Genomic DNA, 11010 nt, shown 5'->3' with positions numbered 1-11010 from the left:
TTTAGGAAAGACTGATGTATAACAATGAAACCAGGGTTTGAGGCTTTTTTTTTAATCCACTCCACGCATAGTGGGCAGATACAAATTCTCCCTCTCCTTTTTCCCCCTCCCAGGACTTGGTTCTGCTCAGAGCTGCTGATGCCAATGGCTGAGAAAAAGGTATAAGCGCACCTGGATAAACAAGGAACCTGAGGAAGAACATGAATCATTCCTCAATGCTAGACTGCCCTTCATTTCTTTCTGTGGGTCTCAAAAAGTACAGGCAGTGCCTGCCGAACAATCCCAGCTGACATTTGTTTGTTTATGGCAGATTCACAGCAGTTTCAGGGAACAGCCAGATCCCTCATAACAGTGCAGAGGCTCACAATGGCAAACGTACTAAGAGACTTGGCTCCTACTGACTCCAGCAGCTGCTTTGTGAGAGTGGACACATCAATACCTCTGAAATTCTGGACTTAGGACTGACTGGAAACCCATATCCTGAGCAATCAACCCAAGCCAACTGCCAGACAACAAAACAGAATTAAAGAAATGTTGGACCAACAAAAACAAAATTGCAGGTTTGATGTGCATGATACATCTCAGTCCCATCTCCATCTCCCATTACTGGCATGGTGACCAGCTGCTGCAGCCAGGAGACACTTGTGAAGCAAGCACCTCTTAGCAGGGATCTGCAACCACTGGAACTTGTGGTAGGGCACAAGATACCTGGCTGCTGTCCTATACTGAACTCCCTCGCCAGCCCACAAACCCATTGATCACTTGGGTCAGAGACAGGCGAGAGACACACAAGGAGCTGAGGCTGGATTTGTGTCCCTGGAGATAGGCAGGCCTCAGTGCTCGAGCAGCGGAACTGATCACAAGCTAAATGGAAGCACGTGCACCACCAAGACTCCAGGTTGAATCACCACAACCCCTTGATTTTGTGAATGATAAAAAAATTAGTGTGATGTGCAATATCTCCTGTTCTAAAGAGAGAGGAGGAAGTTCAGGTCACAGAGAAATCAATGTGTTTTGTACAAAACCATTTTTTCCCTGTCTTGAAATTCTCCAGGAAGACAGTCACCTCCCTCCAAATGCTCTCTGGTAGCCAGACACCACAAGTACTGCAGTTTAAGTCCAAGAAATAACATTTTGAAGGACCCAGAAGAGAAATTGCAATGGATATTTAGTGAAAAATGCCACTACATGCAATTTTTACACAGTGTGTACACATCTGTATATGAGTAGGATTTTTCTGTGTGTGAACTCCTACTGCAATAATGGGCTTATCCATTAGCTACCCCTCCTGTGGTCAGTAAGGACTAGGTGGAATACACATATGTGTATGACAACTACAGCAGCTGTTTTCCCCAAAATACCTTTATTCCAGGGAATTTTATCAGACCTGTTGCCTGTGCTTTGCTAAGCACTGCAAAGAGATGGTAAGAACATGGTAGCATTGGTAAGTGGGGTCCCTCCCTTTCTGCAAGAGCCCAAGCTGTAGCCAGTGGTGCTAATTACTGATACCAAGTGCAGGCCTGACTAGCTCCAGTTCTGCTTTTTTATATTAACAAGGACAGACATCAGCAGAGATAAAGGCAAGGGGGAGAGGAGACATTTGCAAAGAAGGCTGTAGTATCTACAAAGTTCTTTTTAAAAATTTTCAGAGCAAATAGTATTCTGGTAAAAATTCTGTTCTGTAGAGTTCGACTTTACATTACTCATGGACTGCTGAGGAAATTGAATAAAGAAAAGGAAAAAGCACCTGTTTAAACAAAGGTGCAGAAGAAGGGAGAAAGTGCCACCTGGAATGAAGCCAACCCCAGCATAGCCACTTCTGGTACTGCACAGGGCACTGGTAACACCTAACTGCTTGTGCACATTTGACTGAAAATTAGTTAATTTTCTTCATGTAGTTAGAAACCTTCCTTTTTCATAGCTAGCACGCTCATTATTTGGACTCAGTTTGAGAACAAGAAGATAACAACCCAGCACAGAGTTAATGTTTTTAATTGCTCTGGTCTGAGAGCCAAGGACACTCTTAGGGCTCTGCCCACAGGTGTGAGGTAGTGAGGAAGGGTGGCAGAAATGGGGCAGAGCTTGATTGACATCCAGACTGATCAATGAGAGTATTCCATCCCATTAGCATCATGCTTCAGATTTAAGGAGCGTTGGGACCTTTCAGGATCTCTTGCTCTCTCTGGGACGTTCCCACTCTTGCTCTCTGACACTTTCTCTTGCACGCATTTTTTTTTCTTTGCTTTTTTTTTTTTTTTTGGTCAGAGTCAGGGAAGTTTTGGTGTGCAATGTTTAGTTCAGCTTTTTACCATTTTGCAGAGGCCTCTGGGCTTTTCTACCTTTTTCCTTTTTTTCTCTGTTTGGGACCAGGGTGTCGCTTCCTGGGACTGGCTGCTTAGCATGGACAGAGTTCATTTGGAATTACCTCCATTATCTTTTATTTCTACTGTATGTATATATATTTGCTAGTAGTGCATTAGTATTTTGTTATTTTATTAAACTGTGTTTATCTCAATCCAAGTACCTCCCTTCCCTTTCAATTCTCTCCCCTGTTGGCGGAAGGGGAAGGCAGAGGGAGTGAGTGAGCAGCTATCATGATTGTATTACTGGCCCAGGTTAAACCACAACACTGCTGTGCTGAATTTATGCATTCATTCTGGTCCTGTTAAGCTGCACATGAAGCACAGAGCAGGCTTTCAGCAGCCTGCCTTGCAGGCAGATGTCCTCGGTGCATTATGGAGAATGTTCACTCTTAACCAAAAGAACTTGCAATGCTTGTGTCTCTGCCTCACAGAGGAGACTTGCTGAGACTTCAGGGTTACTCTGGAACTTCAAATTTGAAATTTAAACACGTTCAAAATCCTTCTTTTTTAACCACCACAAATCCCAGCCTTGCTACAGGATCTGGTCTGGAGAACTTTCAGCGCTATAGCTAAATCCAGACCCTCAACCTTCAGCCACCTCCCAGACCTTCCACTCCTAAGCCTGACTTTGCACTCAGCCATCACACTTGCACAGGCAGCTCTAGCAAGGTTCTGTGGAGACTCATCTGTCTATACAGGAACATAGCACTGTCAAGCTTGAAGATCCCAGATCATGAGCTGGATTTCACAGAATCACAGAATCACAGAATTGGCTAGGTTGGAAAAGACCTCAGAGATCATCAAGTCCAACCCTTGGTCCAACTTCAGCCCATTTACTAGATCATGGCACTAAGAGCCATGTCCAATCTCAGTTTAAAAACCTCCAGGGACGGTGAGTCCACCACCTCCCTAGGCAGGCCATTCCAATGCCTGATCACTCTTTCCGTAAAGAACTTCTTCCTAATATCCAGCCTAAACTTCCCCTGGCAGAGTTTAAGCCCATGTCCCCTTGTCCTATTGCTAACTGCCTGGGAGAAGAGACCAGTTCCCACCTGACTATAACTTCCCTTCAGGTAGTTATAGAGAGCAATGAGGTCACCTCTAAGCCTCCTCCTCTCCAGGCTGAACAACCCCAGCTCCCTCAGCCTCTCACCATAGGTCATGTGCTCAAGTCCCTTCACCAGTCTTGTTGCTCTTCTCTGGACCCGCTCCAGCACCTCAATATCCCTCCTGAACTGAGGGGCCCAGAACTGAACACAATACTCCAGGTGTGGCCTCACCAATGCAGAGTACAGGGGAAGGATCACCTCCCTTGTCCTGCTGACCACACTATTTTTGATACAGGCCAGGATACCATTGGCCTTCTTTCCTCAAACCATGAGATTTTATTTTAAAAAGTAATGGCAGATGTTGGATAAGTTTTGATTGTTGAATTGCCCTTGCATCTCCTTGTCATGTGACAAGGACCCTGTTCACCCTTCAGTAGCTCATTAAGCAGGGAGTGTTCAACCCTGGGGTACCATCCCTGCCTGACAACTCATGTTTGAATTGTCCTGTGCAAGACCCAGCTTCACAAGTGGTGCAGAAACTAAAATTATTCTCCTCCCTCTTTCTGTGCTAGGAGGACAGCAGCTAATATGTGAGATACACAGCAGGGTGGATTTACTTTACATTCATATAAAGTGCAGAATCAGACAAGGCCTTATTGTTCGGCTACATCTTTGTGCAGCAGATGATGCTCAGTGGGATTAGTCTCCATACAGAGCTAGAAGTTCTCACTCCATACTGATGAGTGCACGATGCTGCTGGAGTGGAATCCAGTGTTGGAAGAAATGAATGCAAGGTGCATGGTTCAGCTACACTCTGTCTATGATAGTTTGCTTACCTGCTGTCTCCTCCAAGGTAATCCTCTGTCACAGAGTCAAAGCACACACCACAGGACCCAGATTTGTGATTTATATTTTATTTTAATTCTTTTTACAATCAAGAAAATCCATGGCTTAATACAATCAGAATTAATCAGACACCCCAAAGAATTCACCAGGAAATGGCTGTCAGGATCAACAGGATGGCTTGGGCTGGGTTTGGTCTTCAAATCTAACTTGAGGTTTGCCCCAGCCTCCTGAGATGTGACTTTCCAGGTGACGCACATCCCATCAAACCTGAAGCAATAATGCAGCAGCCCTGCTGTCCTAGGGCATCTTGCACTAGTGGGATCCCTGTGGCTTGAAATAGTGGACAGTAACGGAGCAGACCAAGTCCTTGGAGAAATGAGAGCAGGAAGAAGGAGTAACCCAGAGAGCAAATAATAGGACCCAAGTTATTAACTATGGGATGCTAACAGCTAGGGAGCCCAGGCTCTCACTAAGGACGTAAAAGGAAAGTGTATCTCTGTTTTGATCTAGTGGCCTTGTTTTATTTCAGTCCCTCCCCGGAAATAGGTGGGAGTTTCCATACCCAAACAGTGTAAGATGAAACTAGCACCATGAATTCTGCTTAGAAGTTCTTCTGCAACACTGCAAAGCACCTATGAGCACTGTCAGCTGGCAAGCAGTCCCATGTACTATACCAGCTCAGAAAGCCCTGTAGAAAGTCCTGGAAAATGCACATGACTAGTCCTTCACAGCATGGCTACATGTTAAACACTTGATGTCCTGCCTACAGGGCAACCCAGCAAAGACTACATTATAAAGTCCAGAAAATAGAGGGCAGAGACTAAAGTCCCTGGAGGCCTGGGGAATTCCAGATAAAGTCCTAAATGATGGGAATGTGCTGAATCAAAATTACACAGGGCTCCTCTGCGACAGAAGAGAGATGGCTGGGTTGCTTGCTCTGTACAGGGGCAGAGGAAGGGATTCACACCTACCTCAGATGCAGAAGACATTATAATCAGCCAGGGCCTGCTCCTCTGCAACACAACAGGAGAGACCTAAGTTATCCTTGCATAGAGCCAAGTGCAAACACCCAGACAGTCCTAACATCCCACAGTTCCAGACTCACCTGGATGGTAATAGTCATAGACCCTGACATGGCCTGGCTTCAGGTTGGTCACCCCAATCTCCCGCTTTAGATGCAGGACATATGTCTCAGACTCATGGCTCAACTAGGAAAAAAAAGCAAAAGACAGTTCACTTATGAGCTGTTCTTTTTATGCCTCACCTAAATTTGATTCTACTAATAGGCAGTAACAACTCTGTGGAGTCAAAGGCAGGACAGGAAGATTAATATCATGCTCTGCTAGCCCAGCCCTGGACTCCCCAAACAACTCTGTCACTGTTCTCCTCTCCTGCAGCTTCTCTAGTAGTACACACATACTTTGTCCAAGTAGATGGCAACACCTCCTTGTGTATTCTCGGTTCTTCTCACAGGGTGCCAATGCTGCAGCTAGGAACAGGAGAGGAGAAGAAGCAATTTAGTTGGGTCTTTTGAAAAGCAAGTGTGAGACATTCCAACAAGGTTTATTTAAGCTTGAGTAGGCAGGTTCTAATTTACTCATTTCCAAACTTATTTTGGGCTATTAGCCCTTCAGGCTCATCCCCCTGCAGGATCACTCAGCTCGTGAAAAGCCCAAGGCCAGGAACCTAGGCTACTTATCTGTCAAGAATATGCTGAGTGAATTGGGCCAGAAAGATCACCAACCTCAAGGCACAAAGAGAGAGCCAACAGTATGTGTTCATGTTTGTTGTGTGGCAAAGGGAACAGGATGGTAAGATTGGTCAAGAGAGAGACAGATAACACCTTCCTATGCAACCACACCCTCTCCTTGGGCATGGATAGTCCCACTGACACCATATCACCATCCTGATTCCAGGCTTCTTACAGACATCTGCGATTCTGGAGCCAGCACGAATCCAGACAGTAGGGACACCTCCACAATCACCATGCCAGAAGTGGCTCTCTTCCCAGTGTACCTGGAGAAGATAAAAAAGAGAATCTCTCCCAAGTTCCCTCCACCACCATACGCTGTGTGTTGGACCCTGAGCCAGGCAGCCCAGCCAGGACCAGGGCCAAGGCAGGCACTCTTCCCTCTCACAGGGAGCAGATGGTGGCTGCACTGCTCTGAGCATCCCCAGTCTGAGATGCCTACTTGCAGTCCTCTCCCTAGCAAGAACCAACGCCCTTGGAAACATTTCCCCTTCCCTGATGACACTCATATCTTTCCTTCTCCATTTTCCACCTCGAACTTCTGCTGAAACTGCCTGGTGCCTGCATTGCAGCCAAGAAGCACCTCTCAGCTCTCCAGCCATGCCTGGCTTTCCTTCCCAAGTGAATCTGTGTCTTTAGAGTCACCTGACATTGACATAGACAGTAACAGAGTGTGTATCATCCTCGGTGCAATTGACAGGCTTGGTTTTCACTTGCAAGGCAAAGGATGTGGAGACCTGTGGGGAAGGCATGTTGTACCTCAGCACCATCTGCAAGGTGATAGGAAAAGACAGAATAAGCCATTGATAATTAGTTCAATATCATCTATCATACCTATTTTTTTTTCATTGACTACTCTAATCCTCAAGATATGGACACCAGGCAGTGACTGGATAAACCATACACAGTGAGTATACTCATCTCGGTACCCAAAATACAGGTCATTCAGATTGGAAACATTCCATGATCCTTTCAGCTGGGGATCCTTCTCCTCACCCTTTCCCTTGAGACTGTGCAAGTCAGGCACACAGCAATGGGACCAATATACGACATTTTCATCCTCCAATACCCTGAGAACACTGGAAGCATCACTGTCATCACATTGGGACATGTTCTGTCTCTGAGTCTTCTACAGCACACAGGTTTGTTGCATTGGCAACAGGATGGGATTAAAGCCCAGTTAATGCACATTTCTTTGCATAGAGATACAATGGAGACTTGTTTTTAATAAGATGATGAGCAGAAGGTTTTCACAGGAGGGTCATTGGGAACCTACCTGGGTAAAGACACAACAGCTGCCATGGGCCTGCACTGAGAACTTTCCAGGGACTTCTGTCAGTGCTGCCTCCTGCACCAACAGCCGGTTCTGGTAGGAGACTCGGAATTTCCTCCCAAATCCTCTCTGGGACCTCACCCTCACTTCTGCAACCCCTTTCGTGTTGTATGTCAGTGCTGCATACTTAGCCAAGGCCTGCAAGGCAACTACTGTGTCCTGAAAAGGAAGAAACAATGACACTTGCAGCTCTGAGACCCAAAGACACTTGAACTCACTGTCCCGAGGACCTCCATGTAGAAGTGCTTTTCTCCTCAAAGAGTTCTCACTTGCATAAATTGTGCTTAGATTGTGCAGAGGTTATTTCTCAAGCAACATCCCCGTCCCTGTCCACGAATTACCTGTGTTGAGGCAAACCCTCCATAGGCATTCTGCTGCCTGGTGAGCCAGGACACAATGCCTGAGGCTGTGGTGAGATCAGACCCTGTGGTATTAGGCTTGGAGAGCAGGGCCAGGAGGACATAGGCTGTCAACTCCACATCCAGAGACAGTGGCTGTGACCAAGTGTTGGTACCGGGTCTGGGCTTGGATGAGGTCTGACTCCAGTGGATCTGCCCACCTGGGAAAGGGAGGGAGTAGATGACTCTGAGGGATGTCAGGAAAGAAATCCTGAGGCCTAGGAGGCCTGTGTATCTCAAGACCACTGAGAAAATACCTCTTGCCTAGGTCATCATGTCACTGGGTGAACTGCAGTCCTGTGTATTTTGCAATGCTCAGTACTCCATGTTACACATTTAAAGACCCATTTACCAGGGTGATAAACAAAAACTAATATGCCAATAATCTGCATACACAGTACCTCCCAGACATCCAAGTCCAAGTCTGTTGCCCTGTTCGCTGGGTCCACTATACCTGATACTGGCTAGCTACCCACTAGCCATTCGAGCCATTCCTGGGGGTCAGCGACTAACAAGAAGTAGGCCAGCTTGCCAGCTTGTTTCACTCTCTGGTACTTTGCAGTGCTGCCTAAGAAAACCCACTTCTCTCAAAGCCCACCCTCTACTTTGAGTACCAGAAAAGGATGAGAGGTTTGAAGGAGATCAGCACCCACACCACAGTATTGCCAACACATACTGAGAGTTTGTAGACCGGCTGTCTAAAAGCTCTCTTTGATGAAGAACCTAAAGGATAAGGCTATGGTCCTTCCAGGTTACATGTAACCAAGGGCTCAGAAAGCTCACTTGCCTCTTCTCTGATATCTGGCACCAAAGCTCCCATACCTGTTCTGATTGCCTTTCGATCAAGTATATCAAGTAGCTCTTGAGTGCGTTGAGAGTCCTTAGCCAGGGCAAAGGTGTAGGCCAGCAGGGCCTGGGTGTAAGTGCTGGCAGCTTCAGGAAGGGAAGAAGTGATACAGTCCAGAGCTTTGCGCACCACTGTATTCTACAGAGAAGAGATGCGTGGACGTTGGTCACACAAAAACACACATGAGGCAGGCAAACACTAATGCACACAAGCAGAAGGACACATTAGCATATGCTGGCCAGAAAGCATCCCATAGTGTCTCAAGCCTGCCCTCTTCTCTTTGTATCAGTGCAGCACCAGTAAGCAGTGTCTCCAGCCCTTGGTGCAGGGTGCTTCACAGACTCCCCCCGAGCTGGTCACAGGTTTCAGCAGTGCCCTCTCAGTGAAATGAAGATAAAACACATTAGAAATGTCATTATGGCTATTTACTTGACTGTGAGAACAGCTACACCAACCAGTCCTCCCTAACAAATCACCACTAGCTCTCAGCTATGTATAGTACAAACAGTAGCAAGAGAGTGGGAGGATGGGTTGAAGAAGCAGAAATGAGCAGCCAAAGCCTAGGAAATGGTCATAGTATCCAGCTATGAACTCCAGTTGCTCCCTGTAGTCTAACCTCACCTTCTGCCCTGCCAGCAATGGCATCCTCAAGGGATAATTGAGGCTTTTTCCTCAGAAGCAGTAAGTTCTTCCTGCCCCACTCTATTACTTTGTCCACAGCCTCTTGAAGATGCTCTGTTGCCTGCCTCAGTGGCACCGCTAAGCTATTCAGGATTCAGATCTTAAGGCAAGAGCATGGCAAAGAATCCCAGTATTTACCTCTGGTGACTCTCCTGCCTCCAAGTATGCAGCAGTGATGTAGGCAGCCAAGGGGACTTCCCCATCCACACCTCCCTACAAAAAACATAAACAACCTAAAAGCTGGGAAAGTTAATATACAAAGACCTGAAGCCTTTCAGTAAAGGTCCCACCTATTCCTGGCTTGCTCCCTCACAGGAAAGCAGAACAATACAGGAAAGAAAACTAAACAATTATGAGTACTTGGCAAGAACTGCTTTGAGTTGTCCTTCAAGGTGCTCTGGGTCCTACCTTCATGGCTGTGTGGAAAAGCTGGCCCACATTTCTGAAGCAACCATTGGGCAGCTGGTGGAGCTCCAGCCAGGTGAGAGCCATTTGAATGGTCCTGTTGTCCAGAAAAATGTACGGCTTGGCTTGCACAAAGCATTTAACCACAAATGCAGTCAGCCTGGTTGGGGAAAGAACAGAAAAAAAGGCATGAGAGAGGGAAGAGAGAAGCAGAAAGAAATGGAGTGAATGAGAGAGAAGGAAGAATGAACTGAAAGAATCTAAGCAGAAGTTGATGAAAAAGAAAAAAAGTGGGAATTTGAAACTGGTGGGTCTCTCCTGACCATTGTTCTGCTATTTGCTGGTCCAAAAACAGTTCATCCCAGGGACACTTGTATACCCCTGGGATGCCCTAGCCCACAAAACACCTGGAAGACTTTGGGTGCAATAGGACAGAAAGGATCCAATGTTAGAAGCAGAAAGCTGCCCACCTCCAGGCTGTCAGACAGCAGGTAGACAGCAGGGAGAGAGTCCATGTCTTACCAAGTATTACCATACTCATCCTTGGTACCAAATTCACTGTAGGAACCATCAGGGTGTTGATACTGCAGCTGTATCTGGTACCCTGGGAAGTGGGACAGGACGTTAGTGCTCAGAATGGTATTTGCAGTGAGATCACTGGGCAGGGAATGGGCTGATGTTAACATTATAAGTAGCTGAGTGCCCTGAGGGGAAGGGGACTAGGCAACCATTGGTAGATTGGACACAGGAGAAGGCAGAGGAGCAGGGTGGGTCTGCTGTACTTGCCATTGCGCAGGAATCCTGTAGCCTTCTCCTTGATCTCGGGGGTCAGTTGCCTCGTCTTCTTCAGGTACTGCAGTAAATAGACAATAGGGGCAAACAGCACCATGTTCTGCTCCCCACAGCCATGGGGCATCTGCACCAAGTGATCCATGTTCTGCAGTGCTGTCCCCATGAGGTCACCTGAAACAAAGTGTAGGCAGCCTGACCACCACTAGGTAGGAGGCTTGGGGATTCACTTCCTCCTGCCTGTGACCCATTCCCAGCAGTGCAGCAGGCAAGGTAGCCCCAGCACAGCAGTGTGGGGGCACCTCCGTCCAGTCGGTTTATAAGTTCCACTGTGCGCTCCATATGGGCTCTGTACATTCCTATCCTGGCAGGAGAAGCCCATAAACAGAACATCCTCTTCCCTGATGAGTGTTTGAGGCTATCTGGAGCCAGGAAACACAGCCACACACATGAGAAGAACAAGGCAATGGAGCCTTGGAAACCGCAGAAAGGGTGCTGGGGGGGTTCTGGATTTGGGCTTTCGTAGAGTTGAACTTAGAGGTATGGGAT

General features: G+C 47.0%; 1 protein-coding gene across 3 annotated transcripts in view; it reads right to left on the bottom strand.

Moving 5' to 3' along the window:
* Positions 1-4310: 4310 nt before the first annotated feature.
* LOC136107437 (alpha-2-macroglobulin-like protein 1) overlaps positions 4311-11010 on the bottom strand; it is a 31940-nt gene continuing 25240 nt past the window's right edge. For all 3 annotated transcript variants that reach the window (XM_065848492.2, XM_071815243.1, XM_071815249.1), the window contains 13 exons: positions 10459-10635; positions 10195-10276; positions 9676-9832; positions 9406-9480; positions 8562-8724; positions 7683-7900; positions 7285-7500; positions 6654-6778; positions 6184-6274; positions 5679-5747; positions 5364-5466; positions 5230-5271; positions 4311-4624 (listed from right to left, as the gene is read on the bottom strand). In XM_065848492.2, coding sequence (XP_065704564.1) covers positions 5231-5271; positions 5364-5466; positions 5679-5747; positions 6184-6274; positions 6654-6778; positions 7285-7500; positions 7683-7900; positions 8562-8724; positions 9406-9480; positions 9676-9832; positions 10195-10276; positions 10459-10635 — 1517 coding nt within the window. In that variant the 3' untranslated portion in view covers positions 4311-4624; position 5230. The remainder of the gene's footprint in view (positions 4625-5229; positions 5272-5363; positions 5467-5678; positions 5748-6183; positions 6275-6653; positions 6779-7284; positions 7501-7682; positions 7901-8561; positions 8725-9405; positions 9481-9675; positions 9833-10194; positions 10277-10458; positions 10636-11010) is intronic.

Source organism: Patagioenas fasciata, chromosome 1, assembly GCF_037038585.1.
Source record: "Patagioenas fasciata isolate bPatFas1 chromosome 1, bPatFas1.hap1, whole genome shotgun sequence".
In the NCBI taxonomy this organism is placed as follows: Eukaryota; Metazoa; Chordata; class Aves; order Columbiformes; family Columbidae; genus Patagioenas; species Patagioenas fasciata.
The sequence above is the reverse complement of the archived record's forward strand: the minus strand, read 5'-3'. Positions and strand labels throughout refer to the sequence as shown.